This window comes from Osmerus mordax, chromosome 4 (genome assembly GCF_038355195.1).
Source record: "Osmerus mordax isolate fOsmMor3 chromosome 4, fOsmMor3.pri, whole genome shotgun sequence".
NCBI classification, from domain to species: Eukaryota; Metazoa; Chordata; class Actinopteri; order Osmeriformes; family Osmeridae; genus Osmerus; species Osmerus mordax.
Genome location: NC_090053.1, coordinates 10037004 through 10064866, shown reverse-complemented (window position 1 = coordinate 10064866; position 27863 = coordinate 10037004). Strand labels below are relative to the sequence as shown.

General features: G+C 42.4%; 1 protein-coding gene across 1 annotated transcript; it reads left to right on the top strand.

The window, feature by feature from the left end:
- lrriq1 (leucine-rich repeats and IQ motif containing 1) lies at positions 1–26254 on the top strand. The gene is made up of 22 exons (XM_067234232.1): positions 1–95; positions 199–273; positions 759–2024; positions 2266–2418; positions 3108–3258; positions 4379–4572; positions 5715–5842; positions 6011–6084; positions 6560–6653; positions 9823–10008; positions 11795–12283; positions 12793–13003; positions 14718–14834; positions 15102–15191; positions 15874–16010; positions 16388–16459; positions 16848–16936; positions 17869–17970; positions 21886–22006; positions 22504–22564; positions 23124–23244; positions 25272–26254. Exons 2-22 carry the CDS (start codon positions 214–216, stop codon positions 25403–25405), a joined length of 4050 nt encoding a protein of 1349 aa, XP_067090333.1. The 5' UTR covers positions 1–95; positions 199–213; the 3' UTR covers positions 25406–26254.
- The last annotated feature ends 1609 nt before the right edge of the window (positions 26255–27863 follow it).

The window sequence follows — 27863 nt, the reverse complement described above, 5'->3', positions numbered from 1 at the left end:
AGCAGCGGAACGAGGAGAGAGAACAGGAGGAGTGGAAGAAACGTCGGCAAAGAGACTTTGAAGACGAGCTGAGACGGATAGAAGGGACCAATGAGGTGAGATTGTTGATCATGGAGGTCTTATAATTATCAATGAATATCACAATAGGAACAACACAATTCCCAGTCATTGTTGTTGATAGTCCTTTTTTGCATGCAGCCTCTCAGAATAGGCATGCAGACAATTGACACAGAGACCGAGGAGAAACGCCAAAAGGAGCTTCTTCAACAACAGGTGTCCCTACATACACAAAAATACACAAAATTGTGGTAGTCAGGTGGCTGAGCGGTTAGGGAATCGGGCTAGTAATCAGAAGGTCGCTGGTTCAATTCCCGGCTGTGCCAAATGACGAATGTCCTTGGGCAAGGCACTTCACCCTACTTGCCTCGGGGGAATGTCCCTGTACTTACTGTAAGTCGCTCTGGATAAGAGCGTCTGCTAAATGACATAAAAAAAAAATATATACACATTTGAACCTAGTCCTGTCTCCCTTAATGCAGATCAAAATGGCTTTGATTATTGGAAGCAATGAAAGACCTAGCCTTCATCTCACACTATTCCAAATCTTTCTGATCCATGAATATGTGCCTAATTAAAAAAATAAGACTGGTAAACTGTTACCAATGCCACTAATACACCTATTCTATTTGATAGGGGCTTGGGGCACATCGTTGTAGTATCCTAACGGCTTCAATCCTAATATCTTACATGCCAACCAGGAGCTAATCAGCAGCTTACAGAGACAGATGGAGGATGAGAGGAGGGCCTTGGAAGCGATGCTGAAGGAGGAGAAGAGCAGAACAGAAGCATTGCGCTGGGGTGCGGCGATTAAGATCCAGGCTGGCTACCGAGGCCTGCTGGCTCGCCGGGGCTTCAGAGCCAGGCTCCACTGCAGGAGAGAGGAGGAAAGGAGGCGTGAGGAGGACCAAAGGAGGAGGGAAATGGAAGAGAGACATAGGAGGGAGATGGAGGAGGAGAGGAGGAGGAGGAGGGAAAGGGAGGAGCAAGAGCTACAGAGGAGGAGAGCAGAGTATGAAAGGGCCAAGGAGGTGGAGCGTCTGCGCTTGGAGAGCGAGCAAAAGCTGGAGGAGGAGGAGGAGAAGAGGAGGAAGGAGGAGGAGAGGAGCAAGAGGGAAGACGAGGAGAGTAGGAGGAGGGAGGAAGATAAGATAAGGAAGAGGGATGAGGAGGAGAGGAGGAGAAGGGAGGAAGAGGAGAGGAGAAGGGAGGAAGAGGAGAGGAGGAGAAGGGAGGAAGAGCAGAGGAGGATAAGGGAGGAAGAGCAGAGGAGGATAAGGGGGGAAGAGGAGAGGAGGAAAAGGGAGGAAGAGGAGAAGAAGATAAGGGAGGAAGAGGAGAGGAGGATGGAAAAGGAGAAAATAATAGAAGAAGACAACAGGAAGCGGGAGGATGAGAATAGAAAGAGGCAGGAGGAAGAAAAGCAAAGGATGGAGGAGAGGAGAAAGAAAGTAGCAGCAGACAAGAAAAGACACAAGGAGGAGATTAGAAAGAAAGAGCAGGATGATAAAAGGAAGGAGGAGGAGGAGAGAAAAATCCAACCTAATCTCAACCATCAGACTAACAAACATCAACACACCATCAGACTAATAGATGACATAAACCTAGTAGAATCTACATCACAGAAAGAAAGCACTATACACGACTCCACACCTGAAACAGCGGATAAAGGAAGTCCCTCTCACCTTTACCCTAACACCACCACCATAGACCCTCAACAGATGACCCCTGACCCTGTCCCAGCATCCTGTAACTCCGGGTTCATGACCTTATCAGAGCAAACGGAGCAGAAGAGACTGGCCTGGATGAAGGACTGTATCCCCTGGTCCAAACTCTCACTGCAGAATAAGAGGAAGATGCAAACGCCACAGAGAAGGAGGGCAAGGAGAGCCACTGCTGGGGACTGCCTGCCCCCTATCTCCCCAGATGTGTTACTGCAACATGGAGCTTGGGGCTCCCTTCAAGAGGTAAACCCCTATTACGCCCTCTGCACTTTCATTCGCTGACCCTGAAACACACTTTTTAAATCCTACTTTGGGCTTGCATACAGTAAATGGCACAAACTCTCTGTGTTGTTCTTCTTCTTCTTTTTTATCGGCCTTTTTCACCCAGAAGAATTTCATTTCTCAGAATCAATCCAAATGACTCCAACTCACTCTAGCAATGATCAAAGACGATCGCAGATGATTCGACCGCATTCTTTTACAGGTGACCACGGTGTGTGTGGAAAACCTCCCTGGCTGCTCTCTCTCCACCCTGGCCCACTGCCCCAGACTACAGTCCCTCACCCTCAGGCGCTGTGGCCTCAGAGCCTTGGAGGGACTAGGCCAGTGTGTGGAGCTTCGCTACATAGATGTACAGGTGAATACACATGTTTGCACGTGTCGGTTTTATGGAACAAAGGAAGGTCAGTCTCCACTAACGGTTTGACTTCAATGAATCTGGAGTTTATTCTCATTCGTCAGTCAACTTAGTGGATACCAGACCCCCGATCGTTTTTCTATAGTGAACACAGAGAAAGCACTGACATTAAACACAGCAGCTGGTCCTTAACCAGTCGTTATTATGTCATACTGTATGAGCCTGACAGCTTTCTGCCCTGTCTAAGCACAAGACATGAGGAATAGACATTGGGTAAAACGGGGGCAGACAAGACTCAATCTGAATCAATATCATAATATGATGATAACACTGAATGTTATAATATATTTTTATAGTTATAAGTTATATAGTTATACTTTTTTTATAATATAAGATATTAATAAGGTAATATGAGGTAAGTCTTGATCTACCGATTAGGATTACCATATGCCAATGGTAAATCTTACATTTTTCCACAGTTTCTCTGAAACAGATAAAGCCAAGCCTTTTATGGACAGTCACCATTGGTATTAGGTTTTGGAGTCTACGCTTAATCCTCCTGCACAAACCTCCTAAATCTATTTATGGTGTAGGCTACTTATTTGCAGTAGCTCACAGATATTGAATCAACATGATAATTTTTTTGTGGAGTTCTGAGAAATGCGGATTTTGCTTCATTCCTTTTACAGGAAAATGTGATCACATCTGTGGACTGTGAGAATCTAGTGAACTTGCAGGTTCTCCACCTCAGCCGGAACCGCCTGACATCTATCCATGGTTTAGAAGGAGCTGTGAACCTGACAGTGCTGGAGCTGTCATATAACTTAATTACTCGCATTGGTGAGGCAAGACTGAATGCATATTCACAAGTACAAACACTTAATAGCCAATGTAGTGTGTCGAACAAGGCAAATGTTCAAGCTCATGTTTTGTGTACATTTACACTTGCTTGTGTGTGTGTTGTTATTCATGATTTCCTATTCGTTTTTATGCATATTTTAAACCAATATTCTTTATTTAGTTAGTTATAGCAATAATGCATATTCTTTAAACGCCTTTTAGCGATAGATGTCCTTTTAACAATACTTTCCTCTAGAGGGCAGCATTGACCTTCTCAAACAGCCCTTTACACCTCTCAAACTTAACCACCACTCTATATACATTGAAGTGAGACTTCATTCACATTACTGTGGATAAGCATAGCGTATCCCTGAAGTCATGAATAGATATTGCCCACAAAGGATAAATGCATTTTTATGGATGTTTGACCTTTGACTGTTACTTTAAAAAAAAACTTGATCCTCACTCAAATGAGATTTACATTGCATTACATTTAGCAGACGCTCTTATCCAGAGCGACTTACAGTAAGTACAGGGACATTGCCCCGAGGCAAGTAGGGTGAAGTGCCTTGCCCAGGGACACAACATAATTTAACACGGCCAGGAATCGAACCAGCGACCTTCTGATTACTAGCCCAATTCTCTAACCGCTCAGCCACCTGACTCCCAGATCTACTGATATTATACCTATTGTGTAGCACTCTTGACATCTCATTCAGTACTTATACTGTAACTTTCCACTATTAAATCCTGACGGTTTTTAAGTATTTTTTATCCTAATACTTGTGTGCATACCTTTTCCTGCTTTCTAAGCTACAGCTCTTAGTCGTTAATGTTTGAGTTACAGTACGCAATCATAGAGTAAGCTTACTGTGTTATCTTGAAATCCAAATTGTAATTCATTGTTATTTTCATGAGCATGTGTGTTTATGTCAAATTTACCTTTTACATCAAACTAGCATGCTGTCTTTTAGGTCTCCTAAAAAACAGCCGATAGGTCTACACCTGGTCAAATAAAGCTCTTTTCATAGGACTAAATCTAGTCAAATAGATCTGTTTGATAGGATTAAACCTAGTAATATAAATCTATGCTAAACATTTTTGTTGACCCCCTCTGAAGGTGGTTTGGAGTCCTTGAAGAAGCTACAGAGGCTTTGCATTGACCACAACCAGCTGATAAGCACCAGAGAGCTGAGGGTGGTATACACACTCCTTCACCTAGACTGCTCCTCCAACCACCTGAGCACCGTGGAGGGCTTGGACAACTGTGCCCTGCTCAACACACTCAACCTGAGGGCCAACAACCTCACTGAGGTAAGAAACAAACAACTTTATTGTCCACATCGGTCAAAATCCCAAACAATGTGTTGCAAGTGGGGCAGCGGGGGGCGCGTTATCCCGCTGAACGAGACCACCGCCATCAGGGGATACCATAGCCATGAAGGGATGTACCTGATCCTGGCACACAGGATCCAGGGTACTCACCACTACTCACCTCGAGCACCCCACCATCTTTGCCGTTTCAGTGATGCTCTGACGTCTGGCCAGAACAGTTAAGCTCTTGTCAAAGTCACTCTTTACTCATGCCATTTCTCCTGCCGCCAACATGTTGACCACGTGAACTGATTGTTCACTTACCATCTAATGTACCCAGGCCTTGACATGTGCCCTTGTTTGGAGATAACCAGCGTTATTCGCTTCACCTGTGAGCAGTTATAATGTTTTGGATCATCTCTATGTAGCCCATATGAACACGTATGAACAGGTAAACTGAACCAAGCTGTGAAGGTGTTACCCTAAGTCATTCCCACTGAAAGAATACATATTCTGTTGGAGGTATTTAGTACAAAGATGTTTCTCTTGACAAATGTGGGATCATATAGTTGAGTTCCCTAGGATGAATTGCAGTACAGTTGTGAAGTAGTACAGTAATAAAGTAACTTGTGGTTGAAAATATCAGTGTTGTTTTTTATGGTTCACTCGTAATGGCAATATCATTGAGCAAATCATTTAGTTGTGAAATGCACCACAATGCAGCCTAATATACAAATCAAATGTTGTTTGAGACACCATGCACAAGTTCCTAAAGTATTAAGGATGACAGCTCAACTCTCCTTGTGACTGACAGTGACTATTCACAGCAGGACTGCAATGACTGACATTGATTAATCATCGTCCCTCTGGCCCTGCAACAGGGGTGGCTCTCAGCAACTGACGGAAACACCCAGAACTTCTTGTTCAACCATAATAATTGTTTTCGCTCTCTCTCTCTCCCTCGCTCTCTCTTTCTCCCTCTTTCTCTTTTTTTTCTCTCTCTTCAATTTATCCCTCACTTTCTCCCTTTCTGTCCCCCTCTCACTCTTTCTATCAACCCCCCACCCCCTCTCTCTCTGTCTCTCTCTCTCTCTCTCTCACCCCTCTCTCTCTCCCTATCTCTCTTTCTCGCTCTCCCTCAGCCCCCTCTGTTGAAGAACCAGGTCCTCCTACAAGAGCTGCATCTGGAGGACAACAACATCTCCTCCATGGGGGGCCTCACGGCCTGCTGGCTGCCCTTACTGCAGCTCTTCTCTGTGGCACAGAACAGGTACAACACACTCAGGGTTTGGAGATCCATTGAAAGCTCTGCACAACATAACGATTTCCTGTGTCATACCGGAATATCGGAGACATTGTACCTGCTACATGTTATGGTATGTTCATTTTTCATGTGAGTACGAACCTTGTGTGTGAGCGCTGTTGTGTGTTTCCTCAGTATTACCCAGGTTCCCTTGCTGTCTGACTTTGTGTCTTTGGAAAAGCTGGATCTCAGCCACAACTGCCTCTCAGGTCAGTAAACAAAATGATGATAGTGTAACAAAAGAAAAATGAAATGTCGTTCAGAGTGTTTCAGACATTTGAGAAGTGATAAAATACTCAGTTTACTGTAAATAATGATGGAAGAAATTTGAAAAGAAACCAGTTTTGAGTTTATCAATAAGCTAGTTTTGCAATTTGACATTCTCTCAAAAGGCTTTATGTTGTATTCCAACTACATCAGATGTATATTACACACACTCTCCTAATATAATTGTATAAGACATTTAAGCCATTACCTGGTCTTCTCTCATGTTTCCATATCATTCCACACCATTCCAGTCAAATGTCCAACTCTCATTCTACTTAACATTTTCCTATGATATCACAACTATGATAAATACATACTGTAAATCGACCACTAACTCTTCTAACTCAAAGCTGAATACACAAAAAATATAAAGAACTTAAAAACTAAACCATGTTTTTTTCCCCTCCTTGCTGTTAGAGGTGGAGAATGTGTGTGAGAGTCTGAAGAGGTGTCCTTTTCTTCTGGATGTGGACCTGACGGGAAACCCACTTCAACAGGAAGTCGACTGGAGGTACAGTACTGTAGGCACGGTACAATGAGAGGGACAGTGGCACATCCTTAGAGTTGCGACACACACAATCCTGAAAGGGTTTATGTTGCTGTTAAAGGATTTTTACTTAAACTCTGTTTTCCCAGGTTAATTAGAAACATTCTTATTCTTGTTTATACTAATGGATAGTGACTAAACAAAAATGGACGACTGAACAAAACAAACACACAACATAAATGGCAGCAAGCAAATATTAGCAGACATACAACACCAAGAAGCTGTGGAACCAGAACATCACAACAAGAAAAACCTCAACAAGGCATGATGGAGAGGTTGATTTGTTGCAAGCTTACAGTACCCAACTGTACATTGTAGAAAATATATATTTCTCTTAGTATCTCTTGATAAATCATGGGATGGTATTGTGGTCAGTCACGTTTTTCGTACTTTTGCACACAGTAAGAAAAGTAAAGTGCACAGTAAAGTGTTTGCTAAAGAGATAAAATAACATTTTTAGTCATGCAAATACCAGTTGAGGTGGATATAAAAACGGAACATGCCTTTAAAACGTCCTCTCTAAGGTTATGCTCATAGACAGTGAGCTGGGTGTGGGGGAGGAAGAGGGGGAGGCAGAGGGAGGAGGAGGCTGAGGTGAATAAGGCAGCGAGTGTAAACATTCCATTTAAACATGGGCCTTCCTGTCCACATGCACGGATTACCCAGACAATCCAGGGAACCCGATTCGATTACCTAACGTGCCACTGACATCCGCGCACACATAGCCTTTAAGTGGCGGTAATTCAAATAATATTTATTCAACAGAAAAATCCATTAACTTTTCATGTCAATTTGCTCATTAATTTACTGTGCCAACCATTTTCCTTGTATCGGTGTTAAGTGTGATGGAATGAGTCGACATTTGGATTGGATGCACCTTATGGTGCAAGAAGATGTCCTCAAATTCAATGTGGTGTTTTTGAATCCATTTCAGAGTTATAATAGTGACTTTTATTTGGTTTGAAGTGACACTCTTGTTAATATTAATTTTAGTCAGTGTCATATTTCATGAACATAAAAACATTCGAAAGTTTGTCAAATATATGTTATAGGTTGCATTGTACCATTATATCAATTAGCAATCATACACATTTACTCCAGATTATACTCTTACAACAAACATCATTTCAGTGACAAATGTAAAAAAAAAAAAAATTACAGTACATACTCATTGCTATTCTAATTAAATCAATGTCAAACATGATTTACTATATTTAATTCACAATCCACACTGAGACAGGGTTAATCTGCTGATTCTTCTTACTGCCTTAACTCTAAGTTGAAACAAGTCAAAATATTATGTTCAACTATACCTAACCTCCAATGGCCAACAATGGAATTAACCTCCCTCTATTTCCTTACTCCTGGCCCAGACCTTTTTATCACCGGCCAGAGAAAACACCAGTTTAATTAAAGGACCAAAAAGCTATGGTTAAGAATTACACTGGCCCCAAGCAGGCTTGATCTAGTGAAGGGGGAAGAAGAAAGCTCCCGAGCTAATTAATCAGCTCTCCTTAAAGAGTGCTGTGTTTTCAAGGAAGTCTTCACTAAATGAAATATGTTCCCTGTTGTGGATGAAAGAGCAAGAGAGGGATGAAGGAACTATTAAGCTGGAGTCACCAGGGACCAACATGTGCTGCCTACTGTATCCATTATTTGAGACACCCATGATCCTTTTTGGATTTCATTATCTACAGGACAATTCCCTTGAAAAAGTATTCACACCCTTTTAAACAATTCAACTTTCAACTTTACAGTCGAAAAAAATGTACAGTGTAAAAAAAACTATCTTGACCTATCTATACACACTACCCCATCCATATGAACACATTTCAAAAGGTAAACCTTTTTTGTTTATCTTTGCTAATTTAGAAAAAAAGAACAATTTTAAACATTGTTTAGGTACAGTATAATAGTTACAACAACAATACGGGGTACAGAGTATAGGCAGGGAAAAAAATACATTTAATTCATTTTAGGGTGTAAGTGATCTGACTGATAGTGTGTGGATACGTAAGCCAGGGCAGGAAAAATCATGAATTATAGACAAACCCAGAAAGGAAATGTGTGTAGGTGTACTGTATTACTGTATTACGTACACCATGTAAGGAAGACGTCTGATGCGCATCATTCCCACTCTTCTTTTAATACATCACTACAATTTTGTGTTAAAACTGATAAAGTAATCACATACGTTGATTTTCAATGTAATAAATACAATTTAAGTGTAACAGGGCGAGAAATGTCCATGTTAACCTGGAAATTTGTCTACAAGTTTCCTGTACTAAAACGCACAGTGTGCCTTTATTGCAACGCAAGGTCAAATGATTTTGCTCTGACGTCCTTTAAAAACTCAATTTCCTTAATTTCTTAATTAGAACATCGTACGTCACCGAATTATAAAGCTTTTCCCAGGAATACCGCCCCCCTCTCTCTACCGCTGTCTTTCTGTATTTTCACATTGCCATCATCCTGTAATCACATTTAGATGATTTTGTTTCTCTGAAAGGTTTATTGAATTCCTAAGACGCCTAAACTCCACTTTGTCAACATCAGACATTTCTTACCCATCTTCATTAGTCATGTTTTTGTAAAAAAAAAGAAAAAGAAAATAAACTTCAAAGTAAGGTTTTGCCAGGGCCACTGCCCAGATTCTCATTCCCAGTCTTTAATCCCAGCTTGTCACTTTTGTCAGTGCTTTTCTTCTGCCCTCCTTTGTTTGTATGGAGATTTTTAAACTATGTTGGCCTGAGATGCAACATTTGGTGTGTTTGTCATACATATTGTTTTTCTATAGGTAAAAACACTAGTTTGGTTCAATATTATTTATACAAGCTATGAAAAACAGTTCAAGCTTTGGTGTTTCCACCAGTGTACAATAAATCAGTGTTGAAAACAGTTTGTAATCATTTAGAGGAGACTACTTTTTGCAGGGATCATGAATAAATCAAGTTTGTGTCCATGTAATACAGCTATACAGCCTTGTCACTTTCATCAGTACAGTGTATTGTCAATGCTGCATCTGAAAATCAGAATGTGCCTGGCTTTGTGATCCACAATCATCATATTTAAGACCATTATTCAATCAAAACCCTTCTTCTGGTTACCTGACATAGTTTGTTGTCTTGCTCAGGTCGTCCTTGCTGAAGGCAGTGCCTGGTCTAAGGGATGTGGATGGTCATCCGCCTGGCTCCTCTCCACCACCCCCTACTGGTGTGGTGCTCTGCAGCACCCTGCCTGAGGGCAGCTTCCTAGCCTTCTGTCAGGCTCAACTCCAACAGGTCTACACACTGGAGGACGCACAGCGCAGGGAGCTAGGGTGAGTGGATTATGGTACTAACCCAAAAAAGGACAGACTGAAAGCATGAACTGAGGATTTCACAGGATTCTGAGATGTGGTACTGATCATATTCAGTTGGTTGACAGAGCTCTTTTTGTTGGGAACCATTAACAAGACCCTATAAATATTTGTGTTTAAATCTGCATATAAATCTTCATAACCTTGTCATTAAGACAAATTCCCTGTCAGAAATGTTAGCTTTGTAATATGTCAGATTCAAAGAGTGTGCAGCGCTTTGAACCAACATTTAGCAAATTAGATGTTTGACTAAATCGGCTCCTAGCTACAAACAGATCGTCCTGGACAGACCACCAGAACATGAAACGGTGTTCAACCTCTCTACACGCTTATCTATGTGACCTTTCTGAATTACATAGCACAAAACATGAAAAGCGAGTGGTGTCTACCACCGCGGGTCAAACCATGGGCTCCAATAGCTCGGGGGAGTGCGGCGCCCCCCCCCCCCCCATTCTCTGGGCTTTGGCGAGACCACCGTAGACAGTCCACCTTTGACCCGACACAATGTTAAAAGAGGTTGAGGGAGGTGAGGAGTCTAGCTTGAGACTGTTTGGTCGCAGTGGTTGAGAAGGAGGCACCATGGGGTTTTCTGGGAATACGATTTCACAACATTCTAAGACTGATTTGAGAGGTAAATAGAGGACACAGCTCTATATTTGATCATTTGTTTTGGAACAAATGAAAGTGTCTAGACATGCATGCTATTTTAAGAACATCTTAAATGGGGGTGGGTATGGCTCAGTGTTAGAGAATGTGACTGCAGATCTAGAGGTCGCAGGCTCAAATCTCCCTGTAAATGTCGTTTTGGATAAAATGATCTGCTAAATAAATACATTATACATTAAATCAGTGACAGAATGTTTGCAAGAAGCTTCAGATACATTTGAGTGGTTAAGAGAGGATACATTTGTATCTTATGAAAATAATAATAGAAAGAAAATTTGCAGTAATTCATAAGCACATAAGCAGTTTTTAAAATAAGAAACTTATAATACATTATATAATCTAGGGCAATAATGCAAATAACATCTGGACTACTAGTCAACTCAACTCTTTCTCCTTGGATGCCAGTATTCACTAAGAACCAGGACTGCTGTATTTGCTTTGGCTCATTGCTTCCCTCAATTTGTACTGACAATACATCTTTACTGTAACTTTCAAATATCATATTAGTCAAGCCAGTATTTATACAATACATTAAAAGAATCTTTCTCTTTGACCCTTTGGTGAACCAGCCAGTAGTAAAACCAGATATCAGTGAGTCACTATCTGTAAGATCCCTCTTTGTAACCCCTACCCTCTTCTAGCCCAGTGGTATAGCAGGGACATTGTTGCAGCAAGGCTTAATCCCTGAAACTACCTAGGGCAACGTGCCATACCACGTACTGCCTTAACTCTGGCCCTCAGGGTTTGTGACAGGGCTAGCGGAACGGAGGCTCTTCTAATAAACCCATTAGCTTTCCATTGAGGTGGCTTTGTAGTCACTTAATCCCTTTTATGAATGAGACATTATAGGGGATTACAAAACCGAAATCCGTCAGAAGTCAGTTGTGCTTTGTCACGGCAGAATGTTCAATGGTTCTGTCATTATTCTATCACACGTCGCACCTCTCTCCTTGAATGCACAGTACAAGGATTGTGCTTCTACTTCCACTAAAAAGCTCCCCAAACGTATTTGTGTAATGCTAGTGTTGGTGCACCACAACTTGTGAAACACATATCTCTTCATATTCATGTCTTTTTGCAGTGAGGCTGTTTCTCCGCCGAGTGCTGTGAAGGTCTTCAGCAGACACCGTGATGAGAATCTGCAGCTGGCCGAGGAGCATCGGTATGCTCACGAATACGGTGACACCACTGTCGACCGAAGACCAAGTGACAAAAGTGACATTCAGACAGTGGAGATAATGGACAAAGCTCATGAGAGTATCAATAGATGTATCAGCGAATGCTTTGCTGGGCCTGGGACAAAGGAACCGGGACGCCAAGAGTTGCATATGGTTTCCCCCCTCAGCCCAAACAAGCATAACAACCAAGAGGTGACACCTGACAAGAAGGTCCAGCTACCAAGACACAGATCCAGCTGTAGTCCAAGGATTGGGTCCTCTAGGACAGAGCTAAGCGCGGCACTTAGCTATGCTAAGGCTCAATATCCCAATGCTACCACCTCAGAGGAGAAGCCTCGTGCTGAGCCAAGCAAAGCACCCGTTCCAAAGCCTTGCAACCAAGACATCAAAAGGTAAACCTTTCACTTTCATTTAGTGTCTTGTATTGGAGTCCTTTTGGTTTCTGCAACATATTTGACGAGGAATCTCCATTGAAACCTTTCCTCTTGGATACGGCTTTTACGGTTTTCAGGAAAGCGTACAGTATGTGTGTAGTTCCTCAACATTATACGTTTCTACCAATGAGCATTTGTCATCATTTAAACGTCCTTTACGTTATTTATGTGATGAGATGTGGGACATCTTATTCAGTTTAACACAGTTTCATCATTGACGCGGCTAGCTCTCTCTCATAGAACAATATATCTTCTGTGGGTCTAGACAACCCTGGATTCCTCTGAGGTGCTGCTTTCCAGATGTGGCTACAGAAATAAATTCAAGAGGTTATATGACATCAATTGTATCTCTCACCGTGTTTTTGTATGTGTGGTTGGTGTGTGTGTGTACTGTGAGCCTGTGTGTATGAATGTTTCTGCTTCTTTGTGTGTGTATGGCTCTCTGTGAATGTTTTATTCTTGCGCAGTATGGCAGCTGTTGTGATTCAGCGCCACTGGCGAAAACACAGAAGATGTAGGAGGATACCACTTCTCCATGATGAAGGAGGGGGAGGAAAGAGAATAGGACGAAGAGAAAAGGGACATGGACGAGGAGGGGGAGGAAGAAAATTTGATGCTGGAATCACTAAGAATGGCCAACGCTGTCTGGACCTGGGCTGTGCCGCAACTGTCATCCAGGTAAGCATTGTCAAGGGGAGTTCAGGGCTCCGGTGGTCATTTGCAACTGTTCCTTTATTCTTTGTGACAATACACGATAAATGCTTGCTTTATTCATTATGTGTACCTTAAACGATACCTCAGTCAGACCTACAATTTATTTTTTAGGCCATAGGCCTGATAGTATTAGGTCAGTGTTTTGCCACAGTACAAGATAGACGCAGGGGTAGGCAACCCTGGTCCTCAGGTGCCACTATCCTGCATGTTTTAGATGTTTCCCTGCTCCAGCACACCTGATTCAAATGAATGGTCATTACTCGGCTTCCACAGAGCTTGATAACAACCCATTCAATATAAACCAGGTGTCGTTTTTTATTGTATGATATAATAAAATTGATATCGGCCAATCACACTGTGAGCTTGATTGAGTCGAGAGAGAACATGAGGGTAATCTCATGTACTGAGTGAAACTGATCTTTTATATGCAAAACATAACAAACTCGCTCAAGCTTAAGATAGATATTAGCATTTAGAACCCAAACATATCGTTTTTTCTGACCATGTTCGTGTCCTGGACATGTGGGCAAGCGTTATGTCAAGCCCAGAGCACGGCCACAATAGACAGTACAACTCTTGATGGCTCAAGCCCAAAGGAGATTAATAGGCTACATTTATGCATTTTTATGTAACAATTTATCAATTGGTGACTGCTTACAGTTTGTCAATTGGAGGGTTGGAAATATTGCAGTGTATCATGTTATTGCAATGTTAGATCAAAAACAGCTTCATAAATAACGTGTTTAAGGAAATTCGCAGTAAACAGAATAGGCATTACAGTGAGTGAGTTAAGATTGAATGTAAAATGAATTGAACATGAATGTACATTGAGCATAACTGCCAAACATTCAAACGAATGTTTAACCATTCATAGGTCAAGAAACTAAATAATGGATGGGAACGTACGAACTTGAACTCTGTTTCGTGATTTAAAAATGACGCTAACGTAGAGCACACACATAAATGGTCTTATTAGACTAAGGAACACCAAGAACGTTTGCTTACACGCTTATGAATTTCAGTAAGATACAGTATATTCCATCAAATTAAAAGTGCCACTGTGCATATGACACTCATCCTCCCAGCACTTTTACAAGCTGCTCTGCCTTCTCAGAAGTGAACTATGGAGGCCACACAAACGCACCAGAGGTGGCATGAAACCCCCCCCCCCCCCCCCGCCCAGCGTGTTCCCCATGTGGCCGCTGCGTTGGGGAATTCCCTTCAGCTTTTGACAGATGAAGCCCTACTTGCATAATCTCTATGCAAGTGCTAGACAGAGCCTTGAAAAAAAAGGGCTACCTGACACTTTGACTCCCCAACACCCTCTCCTCTCTCCTCCTCGTGCTTGATGGGTCCTTGAGGAACTCTCGGAGGCGTCCTGGGATGATAAATCATTGGTTAGATTCCAAAGAGCTGCGGTGGTGGGAGCCCTCGAATTCCAGCCCTGCTCACTTTGTGAAGTTGTTTCCCCTCCGTTGGGAATTTGGCGGATTTAAGGGGTCCACGCAGACGTTCCATTTGTCTCTTTGCGGCCCTGCGGTGTCACGCAGAGTTCAAACAGCAGATCGCTCAGCAATTAAAGAGAGGTTAGCATGTTTTATCTTCCTAATGGGATAACACACAATATTTACGTTTGCCAAAGATGTATGGTGCCCCTCCTCCCCCCGTACCTTTCTAGGCATCCTGGAGGGGTTGGTCTCTCAGAAAGAGACTTGCTTCGGCTCTCGCCGCTGCTCGCATGGATGCGGAGGAAGACTCTGAGGAGATGCATGTGGATGAATTTGTCTTTGATGAGGTAGGCGGAGGTCCAGGTCACCCCCCCCCCCCCCCCCCTCCCCCAAACAAGAACACACATCTCTGTTGCGTATGTCCTACCCTCACTGTCAACATTAATCAGTGTCTACCATTTTGTTTTTGTGGTCACTTTCTCTTGTGTGTGTGTGTCTGAACCTTTGATATCTAACAGTAAAGCAAACGGTTCATTCTTCATAGGATTTTGCTACAGTGCCACAGCTCTCCATCCTTACTTTGAGATTGATTCTTCATTTTGTCTTTTGAACAGACATTGTTGGAAAGAGACTGGACATCCCTGGTCTTAGCAGACTCTCCTCCCCAAAGTCTCCCTCTACCACCGCAGGCGTCACATCCAAAGGTAATAGAAGAAGAGAGAAGAGAGAGAAAAAAGAGGTGAAATCCCTAGCTTCTTTTTGGTCTCCGTAGAAACAGCCTGATTAATCCTTCAATTTATGACTTTGAAAAACACAATAACTTCTGTGAGGCCCACATGCTTCCTTTGCATCGGCAGATGTCATTTTTCACGCTAACCTTGACCCCCCCACCCCCCGACCGACCCCCAACTTTGGTTTCTCTCACTTTTTCTTTTTCGCCTTGTTTACCTTTTGCTGGCTCTTTTCTTTGGAGAGCCGCTGACTCTACATCATGGTGGCTGAAGCTCAGAGTCTGTTGACGCATCACAGCTGACTGTGGATGACCCGCAGTTACATTTTTAGGCTGACACAAAGCCACATCAAAGAGAACCTTTAGACCATTTTCCACTTCTGCAAAGAGACATAGGGACTGGGACAACTCCCTAGAATATCACTTTGACTCTAAAAGTGATGTTAGAGAATTAGTGGTCAGACATTGTCCACACAATACTTTTTTAGGTACATACAGCAACTCATGTCTGAAATACATACATGTTGTAGAGGAAACTCGTATAAAAAATGTATAGCATTGGTAGAAATATCTCATTTACCCTTTCACTCTAGGAAGAATGCTGACATCAGAGATAAGGATATTTGATAATAAAATGGTTTGTGTTTGTAATTCAGCACCACTTTCCAGACCCCTACCCCTACCAGCCCAGACTCCCCCCTGACCTGCAGTGGAAACCCAAGCATGCTTGGTTAGGAGCAGAGACACCCTTGGAGTACACAAAGAGAGGAGTTTCCCATCATAGCAGTAGCAGGTAAGTACACTGACCCAAAATGGTGGACAGTGGACCCCTAAATGTTAATTAGATGTATGGTATGGGAATTTTTACTAGTATCACAATTCAATTAGTATCACGGTTCAATTTCTTAATGATTTTGAAAACAGTGATTAGACCATTGATTTGATCGTCTTGATTGCAACTTGATTTACAAAGAAAATAAATAAAAACAGTTCAGAGATATGATGTGTCGCAGTGTATTTACTGGGACTAAATAAAGACATGCAGGTCGATGTGCCTGTGGCGGGTTTTATGAAGAATGTCACAGGGCTACTGTCAGGGGACTGGGACTGATTTATAATCGTAAGCTGATAGAACTTCCATCTCCCTGAATAATGATGTGGGATTTTCAGGACAAAATCTCCTGCCTCGCCATCAGGACTTAGCGGTCTCTCAGAAAGATCAGAGAAAATTCTGGAGGAATGGTAAGGACGTGTTATGGTCACACAGCATGCAATTACTCGATTTAAATCGTTTAGAAATGTGTAGGTATACATGTGTGTTTTAAGGTATGTTACATTTACTTTTAGTCATTTTAGCAGACACTCTTATCCAGAGTGACTTACAGTAAGTACAGGGACATTCCCCCCGAGGCAAGTAGGGTGAAGTGTCTTGCCCAAGGACACAATGTCATTTTGCAAAACCGGGAATTGAACCGGCAACCTTCTGATTACTAGTCCGATTCCCTAACCGCTCAGCCACCTGACTCCCTATACCTGTTAGTCGATACCCTGTTAGTCGGTGTGTGTTTTCTTTGAAGTTGGCTTGTAAGGATAGATGGAGAGTGTCTCAGTCATACCATTGTTGTCCCAGGGGTTTCACGGACAGCCACACTGCTCTGCTGATGCTGAAGAGAGCTGAGAAGATGAAGTCTAAGAAGCAGAGGCGGCGGAAGCTACTTGGTGAGGAAGAGAACGGGCTCCTCTAGGCCTGATTCAAATAGATTATACGATTGAATTATTACAAAAAATGTTGATGAGAGGTTGCTGGTTGGCATCAGTGTTTATGAAATGTCTTTAGTCTCTGAATCTAGAATGTTGGTCGACATGCACACTCATAAACAGAAACTTGTGAAAAATACTCTTGCTGTCCATTATATGTATTAAGGGGCATTGCACCAATTTTATTTTATAATGTAAGGCACATACAGTACCAGCTGTACATTTACTAATATCATCTTAATTGGTTCAAATGAAAAACATGTTTTTTGCCTAAGAACTGTAAAGTATTTATTCTACTGCAGATTTCTTACTCAAACACACCGTGCTGCAGTACCAGTACGCTTTTCCTCCCTGTGTATGTCAATCAACCCCAACAGACGGCAGAGTCGGTTCCTATCGTATCCTATTGAACCTCAACTGAGAGGCTTGACCGGAAATAACCATTACCAAACTGGTAGCTCCCCCTTCCAACCCCACCACGCACCCTGTCGTCCCGGAGACGCTTTTCATTACTGAGTTGTGGGTTGCCGCAGCCACAATGATGGGTGACCTCATCGCTCGGTCTTGTCTGAAAGCGGTCGATGGTAGTCGTGCCATGGTCGTGTAGATGTGGCCTGGTCTTTGATCCGGATTCTGAGAGCATGACTGCAGTTGTGTCTGTTTTTGTCGAATGTAACTCCAAGTGTCAGCTGCTGCCATGGAGCTGGAGCATGAATGTTTTACAAATGTTGTCATGATGTTGGGGAACCGTTAGGGATTAAGTTGGCCGTGAGTTTCACCAGAGCCCTATGCGATGGTTGTGGCTTGAAATGAAATGTTCAGGTTGTGTTAGTTTGTGTGGAGTAGATTGGTTTGATGTTAACTCTCTCTTTCTCTCTCTCTCTTTGTCCTAGACTCATCGGTACGCCTGGCCCTGTTTAGGAACCACAGCAACCAGCATGTCCCTATTGAGGCACCAGAGAAGCACTCACCAGTGAAGAACGACTGCTTCAAACGTAGGCCATTCAGAGATTTCTACCCTAGTGTGCTTTATCGTCTCTCGCTCAGGGAATATCTCAGATTTTATTGTTTTTAAACAGAAACAGGTTTTTACAAATGCCGTACACTCAAGACACTGAGGCATAAATAGAAACAAATAAACAATAATTAAAGCAATGCAGGCTGTAAAACAGCAATAACATCTAACAAAACTTACTGCTCACCCCATTGTTGGGGTGCAAATGATCTCGCATACCTTTACCCCCCTCTAACCATTTAGACTGCAACTCACAAAGTCGTATCTACCCGAACAGATTTTTCAAAACTTCAAAAATACATACATAAGTCAAAGAGAGCACCGACGCATGCAGTTAATGGACCGGCCACATTTTACTTGGAATGAAATTGAATGCACATGAACTGGTGGTAAATAGTCTTGACATTAAGTTGTTTGGGATGATGGAGGATAAACAAGATGATTGTGTTACAGCAGGGCTTTGTAGATGACTTGAAGTGTGAAATCGAGTTAAGTGTTGGGGAGGTATAGGGCCATGGGTATGGGGTTCCAGGCTTGAAAGAAAATGACTCTCTTGTCTTGGGTATGTATAGACTTATCAGGTGGGGAGGGGGGGGGGTTGGAAGCGGGGGGGGGGGGTTGGAAGCGGGGGGGGGGGGGGGGGGGGGAGTGGGGGTGAAGGAAAGGTGGTAGTAGTAAGGTAAAGGCAAATAGGAGTGGGGCGATTGCCTCCAACATCTGCCGTTTTGATACACTCAGCAATGCGGACGTACGAAAACAGAGCGCAGTGTTTTTTCTTCTTCTTTTGCGAAAACACTGGGGCTCGCGAGCAAATCTGCGTCTTCTCTGTCTTTCACTGACTCGTTCGCTTTCTCTCTTGTCTTTCTCTCTACCTCTCCCTCTCTCTCTCTCTCTCTCTCTCTTTCTCTCTCTGGTATGTAAGCTGATACCCATTTCCAGTGGGTTACTCATGTCGAGCACATCCACACAAAGAGCCTGGATAAAATAAACATGCCGCGTCGGATATCTCGGAAAGAATCTGTCATGGGTTTTGGGGCTAATCACCTCCAGAAGGGCCTCCACTCTGAGCCTGAAACGTTAGCCCCTGCCGGGGAGCGCTGGCTGGGCTTGGGCTGGGGTGACTGGGGCCTGGCTCAGCCTGGGGCGTTAAAACTGAGGCTGGGATGGGGATGGGGGGGGGGGGGTCCCTACCACAGGTCAGAACCAGGGGAGGTAGTGTCAATGGAGGCTAGTTGGGGAGGGGAGTTAGAAGCTCAGATGCGTGTCTTTATGTGTGTATGGGTGTAGGCTTGTGAAGACCCGAATCCCCCCCCCCCCACACACACACACACACACATAAAAAGTCAGTGGGACACAATCTCCCGAAGAAATTCAGGCCTGGTTAGGGTTACAACTTTTTACAAGGTCTCTCTCCATTAGAACAGACAAGTGGATGGGGGTTTTGAGGTTTGAGGGGGAGTCAATATAAAGGGAGGAGGGAAAAGATAATGGAAAGATACGGTTCTGGAAATGTCGTCAAGCAAAAGATAGTTTTGGGTTTGGGTTGCCGGGATTTGTCGAATTGGTGCCAGCTGGCAAGGGGCTTATCCAGTGCTCTGACATGCTTGGATGATAATTGAACGTTAGATTCTAAAATACTCGTGAAATAGTTCACCTGAACTTAAAAAACACGGATGATGCAATAACTTTGTTATTATGCTTAGTTTGAGCGTGCAGTTCAGCCTTTGGCTCTGATGGTGTATTATGAAATAGTTCTGCAGAAGTGTACTGTTGGAAAGATATTTTAGTTAGGATTAGGATTTGTTTCAAAGAGTTGAATATTGATAAATAACATTTAGATAACCAACGAGTGTTCATGTTTTTGTTTTTGCCAATTGAATTGTATTCATGCTAAGCAATTATTACTACAAAACTAACAAGGTATTCCTTTAAACTGTGTTCCTTGAAACGGCTGTTCATCTTATTTTCAATTTTATTTTAAAACTTTGCTTTTGCTTCGGATTACAAAAGTGTACATTTGTTTATGGAGTCTCATAACAACACAAGCCAACAAGTAAACAATCGAAGCATGTCAAAAGATTGAAAGCACAGGGGAAAAAAATGATTATCTCTGTATCAAATTGAGTCTTGTTTCATGCTTTTCTCTGTCTGATATGCGTGAACATGGCCGGCCAGGGGTGGGGGTCGGGGGGGGGGGGGCTACCTTCATGTCCACTTTGAGTGCTTCTACAGTGTCTGTGCGCTTTGACCGGGGGTTGACCGTGTGTGGTTTGCTCTCTGGAGGTGAAGACTTGACCTGGAGGCTAAGGAAAGTAGTAGACAGGCCCTTCTGATAAAGGCTAGCCCTCCCCCTTCCTTCTCCTTCAAGTCTGACGCTTGGGGGCAGGGGCCGGCACAAACAGGCAGCCAGGACAGACAGGCAGGACAGACACACCACACCAACTGACTGTCTGACTATAGGGCTATGCCATGTTGATATCTGATCGAATCTCTGAGAATGCCAGGAGATAGACCTCGACTTTTGCCCAATAAACGTCGCTTGTGTCCTCAATGAATTTGAGCTTGGTTGAACTTTGAAGAATAAATTCAACCCAAGCACAGGATAACCACAGATGAACCACAATGCGACCTTTCCCACCCTCTCATTTGTCCAATCAGGGTCCATTTCTACGTAGCCTGCGCACAACCTTGATTTGGCTGTACCTGTGCCACAGGACAAGGGAAGACTTTTAAGTTTTAAAGGGACTATTTGATGTCGCTCCTTTAGAATTCCAAAGGAGCTAACAATGCACCCCGACCCCCACTCCCTCAGTGTGCTGATTCTCCGAATACTAAAAGCCCTGTCTTCCGCCACCCCACCCCCAAAAGATAGTGAGAGACCTAGTGATTGGGTAATGCTCTTAAGAGACCCACTTAACAGGCGTGACTCCTACAGCTCCCCACTGATGTCGAGGATCATCACAGGGTAGTATTTTTTCTTTCGCGATAAAGGTTTAAGCCACAAAAACGAGTCATTAGTCCTCAGCTTATAAAAATACATTTCTATACCATGACTGTAGATTCATATATGTACTGTGTATGTGTGTGGTATTTTTCGGAGTTAGCCCAATGGCCCCTTCCTGCCCTCCTTACCTCAGGGGAAGCATCTATCACTTAACATTTTTAGTGGACTTTAATTAACCCATGACAACTGTAAACCATAAAGCTTTTCTCCCCTTCGCAGCTCAGACTAAGCATGAAAATTACTTAAACCAATGCGTCATTAGTTCCAGCACCGGCATGTCAAAATGTATTAGCAATTCACACCCATCTAAGGCCGCATTACTGTCAGCACGGTGGAGCTGTTTACTTTAAATTACCGTTTTATTATAGGATTTGAGTGTTGTTCATAAATCGTTGACCCTTAAGTTGTCCTCCTTGGTTTTTTTGTTTTCAATTTTTTGGGGTGCGTTTTTTCACAATAAATCGCAACAACAAGCACAAAAATATGACTGTGTCCGCTTGCGTCATTCAGTAAAGTCAATTATGGTAATACCCCTTGAGCCGTCCAAACAAATAGCTCATTTAAGCCTCAACATAAACGCCTTGTGCTTTAGCCACTGATACCTCACAGCTAATACCACCGAGGGGGCCTCAAATGCAGTCTGACATGTTGAGCGTTGCCAAGCTCACTCGCCCCCGGCTTATAACTGTTTATTTGTCAAACTTGTAAGTTGGTGTGCATCGGTTAACATAAACCTCAAACTTTACCCCATAACCTCTTTGTAAAGTTGTTGACCTGTTTGACAGTCCTACCGTATATTACTAGTGCCATCACGGATGTTTTAAAGTACCAAAGAAGAAGTTGCAAAATAATCATTTGTGACGTTTATTTAATGTTTTCTGTCATATGCAGCTCGCGGTGAAGAGCTGGTGGAGCAGGAGGCAGGGAAAGTGGAACAGACAAGACTGAAGCAGGAACGCACTTACCAGTGGCTTCACACCCAGGCTCTGGACCCCGATCAACTGTCAGAGAGGTGAGATTCTCACATGGTAGTCATACAGTACTAAAGCAGTACCTTAATGTAGATATACACATATTAATCTCAGTTTACATGTGAATATATCAATGTTTACTTTAACTTTAAAATGGGTAATATACATTTGATGTGTTTCATAGTTTTCTGTATATAAATATGCATACATGTATTTGCATCTGTCTGTACACACAAATGATACTCAACCTTGTCAACACATTAAAAAAGCAGTTGGATTGCAACTTAAACTTAAACACCGACATAAGATTGACTTTTAAAGGTTGTCTTAAATATAGTACACTAACACGTGCTATAGAAACAAAGGATAGCTCATTTACAACAACTCAGGTTAACCATACAAAGATCCAGTGATCCCATTGGTAGTGTATGATCAGTGATGAATGGTTATTCAGAGACGATTGTATTGAACTGAAAACAAGGGAAAAGAAAAATGGATGCAAGCTGATAGCTTAGTGTTTGGCCTCTTTTTTCTGTAGTGATCATTTCCTACCCCAGATTGATCCAGACGTTTTGAATGGCGGCCGAGTGCAGCTTGTGGTGAGTGACTCGCTCTCCTTACCCTACGACTCAGTCACTTACATTGAGTAATTGACTCCTGCTCTCAGGTCTCTTTAAAAGGAGGTTGGGGAGTGAAGGTATGGGTTGTTATAATTTCCAGTTTATATTATAGTATACTATATTATATATACTATAAGTTCCACATAAGTTTTCCACCTGTAGCTTGTCTTGCTTGTTGAACCCTTTCTTTTCATTTGGTTCCGCTGTAACATCCAGTTTCATTTGCTGCAATTTCTTAATTTAATTTGTAGAAATACCTGTGCGGTGTTCTTGGATCACAGAGCGATATTGATGCTCATGGGTCCTTTGAAGTCGGCAAACTACGGGCTTGTTTTGCCATTAGAGCGGTTTGAGTTATGGTCACTGGCAAAAAATAGTCAACCTTGGCGTACATGTCTTCGTGCTCTATTCTAAGCGCAGCATTTGTTGTTGAACCTTTTTGGAAGTAGGGCGCCAGTTGCGTGAGAAAAATAATGTCTGACCTTATTTGAACAGTGTGTGCGTGTGTTTGGTTTGTGCATGTGTTTACTGCCTGCAGGCTGCGGCAGGGAACCGAGGAGGGCCTGATCAGGCCTCTGGGTTGTGGGCTAACGGTGCTTCCATCTCTCCGCCACCTAGCAAACACAGTCAGGGTCAAAACGGCTCTTCGGTACTTTCAAGTAAGTTTTCAGTATTCTGCTTCGTCACCGATTATCTACAAACCCCCTTGACTACTATACATATAGTATACCGATTTAATTCATCATTCATGAAGTTCTCCTCAGTGACAGGCCGAACAAGCAAGTTCCACAGTATGTGTGTGTCCTGAGTTTTGTTTACAGTAACATTAGGCACAAGCCTCACAAATCCCAGGTACACTGAAAACCAATTGCTTAAAAACACATCCTTCATTTAGCTGTGGCTCTGACTGACTGTAATCATCACCAGATATAGTGAGAGTCTGGAGGAACCCTTCTCCTGAGTTTTTGAACATCTCGATATCCAAATAGACTACTGTAGTCAACCTGCCAAATGGAAGGTTATGATATGATGATGAGGGAAAACGTGTGTGTGTGTGTGTGTACATGCATGTGTCAGCGACACACGGAAGGGAGAACATGGGGTCGGGCAGGGGACAGGACACCAAGAATTTCTCCTTCGACAGGAAACTGGGAAAAAATGTTCCTTCTGTGGGGAATGAGTGGTCCTTCTGTCAGAGACGCTCAAGCTCAGGAGCCTGGGTGACAAAGGTGCTACTGACAGAGACTGAGCAACAGCAGATGATCACATTAAACAAGCCCTGGAATTTGACTATAGGAAAACCCTGTTCGTCCTAACGAAGCCAAATTCGATTCTGGTGATGATTTGGGAATGATATGCACGAGGGTTGCAGTGGAGACTGAATGTGTGTGAAGCTGTGTGGTGTTGGGATCTGGGGAGGCAAGAATGAAAGCCCCTCTGCCATAAGGCTGCTCAAACAGCACTTATCAAATTTACAAAGTTAAATTGAAAGATGTATGTGTGTGTAAACTGGGTGAAATTTCCACTAGCCAAATAGATTTTTGATAAACAACAAAACTGCATCTTGTAGGCAGCATAATGCATCAGAGAGTGGTTTCCTTCTGGAAATTGACAGGTTTGAGTGAGTCATCCCTAAAGGGAAAAAGTAATCTTTTGCAATCTATTTTGGCTTTGGCCAAAAAATATTTCCTTTGCCTCTGAAGTAGTACAGAACATCAAAGTGAGTCTGTAAAGGCAGAGGGCTCACTTAACTTGCCGTTGCAGTAAAGACTATGTAAATACTCTATAACCTATTGCAATAGGATACCTACCACTTGCTGGGGCTATGCCATAAAAATACGTTTTTCAGCCTCACAAACTTTTTTCTTGTCTTGTACAAAGGAAACCACTGGTTGCATATCTACAACCTCAATTTAATCTCTGTTTAAACGCTAAAGGGAGCAAATGGATATTTGTTTGACTACAGTGGTCAGGTTGAATGTGTGGCTGAAGACAGAACTAGTGGCAACATTTGCAGTATTTGTAAAGATGCGTTTTGTCTTCTTTTCTCATTTGGAAGCAAACAACTCATTTTTTTTGTTTAGCAACATCAATTTAAAGGTCTCTTTTATTTTTTTATTTTTTTAATAAGCTCCACACTGCAGTGCACAAACACCTTGGGACCTCCCTGGCCAATAAAAGGTTTGAGTTTCTTAATATAATGTCCAAGCACATCAGGTAGACCATGAAAAAGTATTCCCACAGACTCCCCAGTAAACCTGCCGCTCTGCTGGATACTCTATACAGGGCACCAGCAGTGCAGGTATGTGGTGCTCTGCTAGCCAAGTCGGTACCTGTGAAGAGAGCTCCAGCCCCCTGCGCCTCCTAGCCTCCTCCCTGCTGTTGCTGCTCCCTGGGGAGGCTCTCTGCAGTGCCCTAGCCTGGGTTCTGGGTTCTTACACGTGGAACACATCAGGCTTGACTAGAACCGCTCCCCATGCCTTTCCCTTGTTTGGAGAGCTTTTGAGTAGATCCTGTAGGTTTGAGTAGGGGCAAGTGCAATACGACACATGACGACTACGTTGTAGATGTACTCAGATGTGTGAATTACGTGTGCATGTTTCCGTTTTTTTTATGGATTTTAAGGTTTCAGCTTTGTTTCAATGGAGTATTATAGTCAATACATTTCTCTGTTTCTTCCATGCAGAAAAGAATGTGCCATCACCTAATAGAGCCCAATCTGCTCCATCGAAAAAAGAGCGCATGTCTTTTCGGGACAACCCAGTCCAGAGGAGTGGTGGATGGGGAGGAGGGAAGAAGAGGGACAGAGTTCAGAAGTAAAACACCCTCATAATCCAGAGTTTGACCCACTGCATTAGCCGTAGACTTTGAAAAACAAATGATAGTATAATTATAATTAATGGATCAGAATGCTATTCTCCAACAGCAATTCACAGTGTACATCAGAATACCTCAGTTTTGGGGAAAACGTACTTGTTCTAATAATCAGGAATGTTTGAATTATAATATTTTATTAGTTAAAGTAAACATGTCAATATATTGTTTATTTCAGTGTAATATGAACTTACATTTCTCATCAAAAGAAGATGTAATTTGTTTCTTACGATGAAATTCACTGCAGCTGTCTCTTAGCTAGGATTGGGCTCCCTCATCTGAAAATTAATTAAAAGCAATAGGAGGAGGTCAAGTCTAAATATCTGCAGGCGCTTACATTCTGGTCATTATGCTCGGATATCACTGTCTTAACACAACCGCAGCCAAAGACTTGGTTAAAGAATGACATGCTTAATATGCAGACGATGTCTAGAAATGGGAAACAGTTGGTTGACTTTTTTGTAAAATAAGAAAAGAAACAACCTTCAGACAGCTACTTTGTTGGCCTAATGTAGTTGCTGTTCCACTATACGTTGTTCCCCCAATTTAAATAACAATTACATGAATTCAATAAAAAGTTTATTTATTTGAGTGTACTATTGAAGTAACGGCAGTTTCTGTATTTGACGTCATTGTCCACAGACAACAGCTCTCTTTTTCAGAAATCTTGGCTGTTTCGATAGGAGCATAAACATTGATGTTCAAATTAGAATGCTGTTTTCTTTATCAGCTGTGGATTACTGTAGTCATGTTTGTGTATTTGAATTTGGAGAGCCGATCCGTCTGTCTGCAAACAAGGCCCCACCAGAGGCGGGAAACCTCGATGTGGAGGTTCCTAGCTGGTCGCCTGCCTGGAAATGATAAGTTAATGAATGTGAAAACAAATAAATGAGTCTGAAAGGAGAGAGGCACTCTAGCAGAAAATCATATTCCTTTATTTATTTTCTCCTCTCTGAGAACTTTCATATTTCTACATTGGTTGTGTTTTGAATGTTTGGGCTGATAGGGAATTTTGTCTAGAGCTAGTTACATGTGGCCGTGGTCCTACCCATTAAGGGCTGTTATGACATGAAACCCAAGAGCACTGTCCTGGGGGGGCATTGAACTCTCATACCCCCTGGGGAGGATCCATGCTTCTCGTTGAGATGTGCTCTTCAACCAGTATAACGTCATCAGCCTAGTGTGAGTGTAAAACTGCATCCAACCCTAATTCCGATTGATATCCCTTGTCCAGAACAAATTCTAGATGCTCCTAGATTTTGGAATAGGAAGAGATCTTGACTTTAGTTAGAATTTCTGAGTACACCATACTGAGCTTTTTTGTCTTTCATTTCAAAGTCTATAGTACAAATGGATGCAAGTATAGTTGTGTGCCAAACGATTGTGTTGTTTGATGAGATTGTGGTCTTGGATGATAGTAGTCCATTCAGTTTCTATGATTTGACTTTCAGTAACATCCAGTATAGTAGAGACCCTCCAGCCTTCTTGAGATTTGTTTGGCTGATAAATTAAATTCAAATGAATAAACCCAACCCTCATACTTTTTTGGGAAACTGAATGTTCAGCATATTTCTAATTGTAACTTTACATTAATAAATATACACTAAAAACAAATGAAGGAGAACCATTTGTAAAGAATAGGTATGGACCCATATAATGAAGGTCTTCTTTAATTTAGAAATAACCATTTATCAAGATGACAGGGGTTTTGTCTGAAAACCCCTGTCATTGACAGGGGTTTTTATTAAGGGATTTCACTGTTGTGATTGGTTCCATATCGGAATAAATCAACTGATAGGTGACAAAGTATTTGGTCTCCACAATTCATTCAATTTCCTTTTTATTGTTATAGACTCTTTGGTTTTCATTCAAAATGTAATATACAAATGGGATGACACGCTAGACTTATTATTTGGTAGAGCAGCTTTTGGTTAAAATAACTAATCAAGGACTCCCCATAGCCATAGATGAGCTTCTTGCATCTCTCTTCTAGCAGTTTAACCACTCTTTTTGGGCACACAGCTCCAGTCATCCCAAATGATACTTTTAGGATAATTGTCCTGCTGAAAGATGTTTGATAAAGACCAGGTTTTCAGAAACTGGGTTGGATACTCCAAAATACCTTGATAATCTTCTGATTTAATGATGCCTTGCATGTGTTTAAGGCACACTGGCAATAAAGACAAAGCAACACCACTGAACCACCTTCACTGCAGGGAAGGTGTGTATTTATATAACCGAGTTGTGCATCTTAGGAATGTATCATCTGTCCACGGGACATTGTTCCAGAAGTATTTTTATTTGTATTGGTGAACTCTTTGTGTCTCTCAGTAGTGGTTATAGCTTCTGACCTTATAACTCCTATTCATTGAGTTAGGGACGGAGGGTGCGCATTCAAACACAC

What these genes read in the sequence shown, in the direction of transcription:
- lrriq1 (XM_067234232.1), top strand. Translation starts at nt 214, where the DNA reads ATGCAGACAATTGACACAGAGACCGAGGAGAAACGCCAAAAGGAGCTT. An exon ending in TTCTCTGTGGCACAGAACAG is followed by an intron (nt 5,843 to 6,010) that starts GTACAACACACT and finishes GTGTTTCCTCAG; the next exon opens with TATTACCCAGGTTCCCTTGC. An exon ending in CCCGATCAACTGTCAGAGAG is followed by an intron (nt 22,007 to 22,503) that starts GTGAGATTCTCA and finishes TTTTTTCTGTAG; the next exon opens with TGATCATTTCCTACCCCAGA.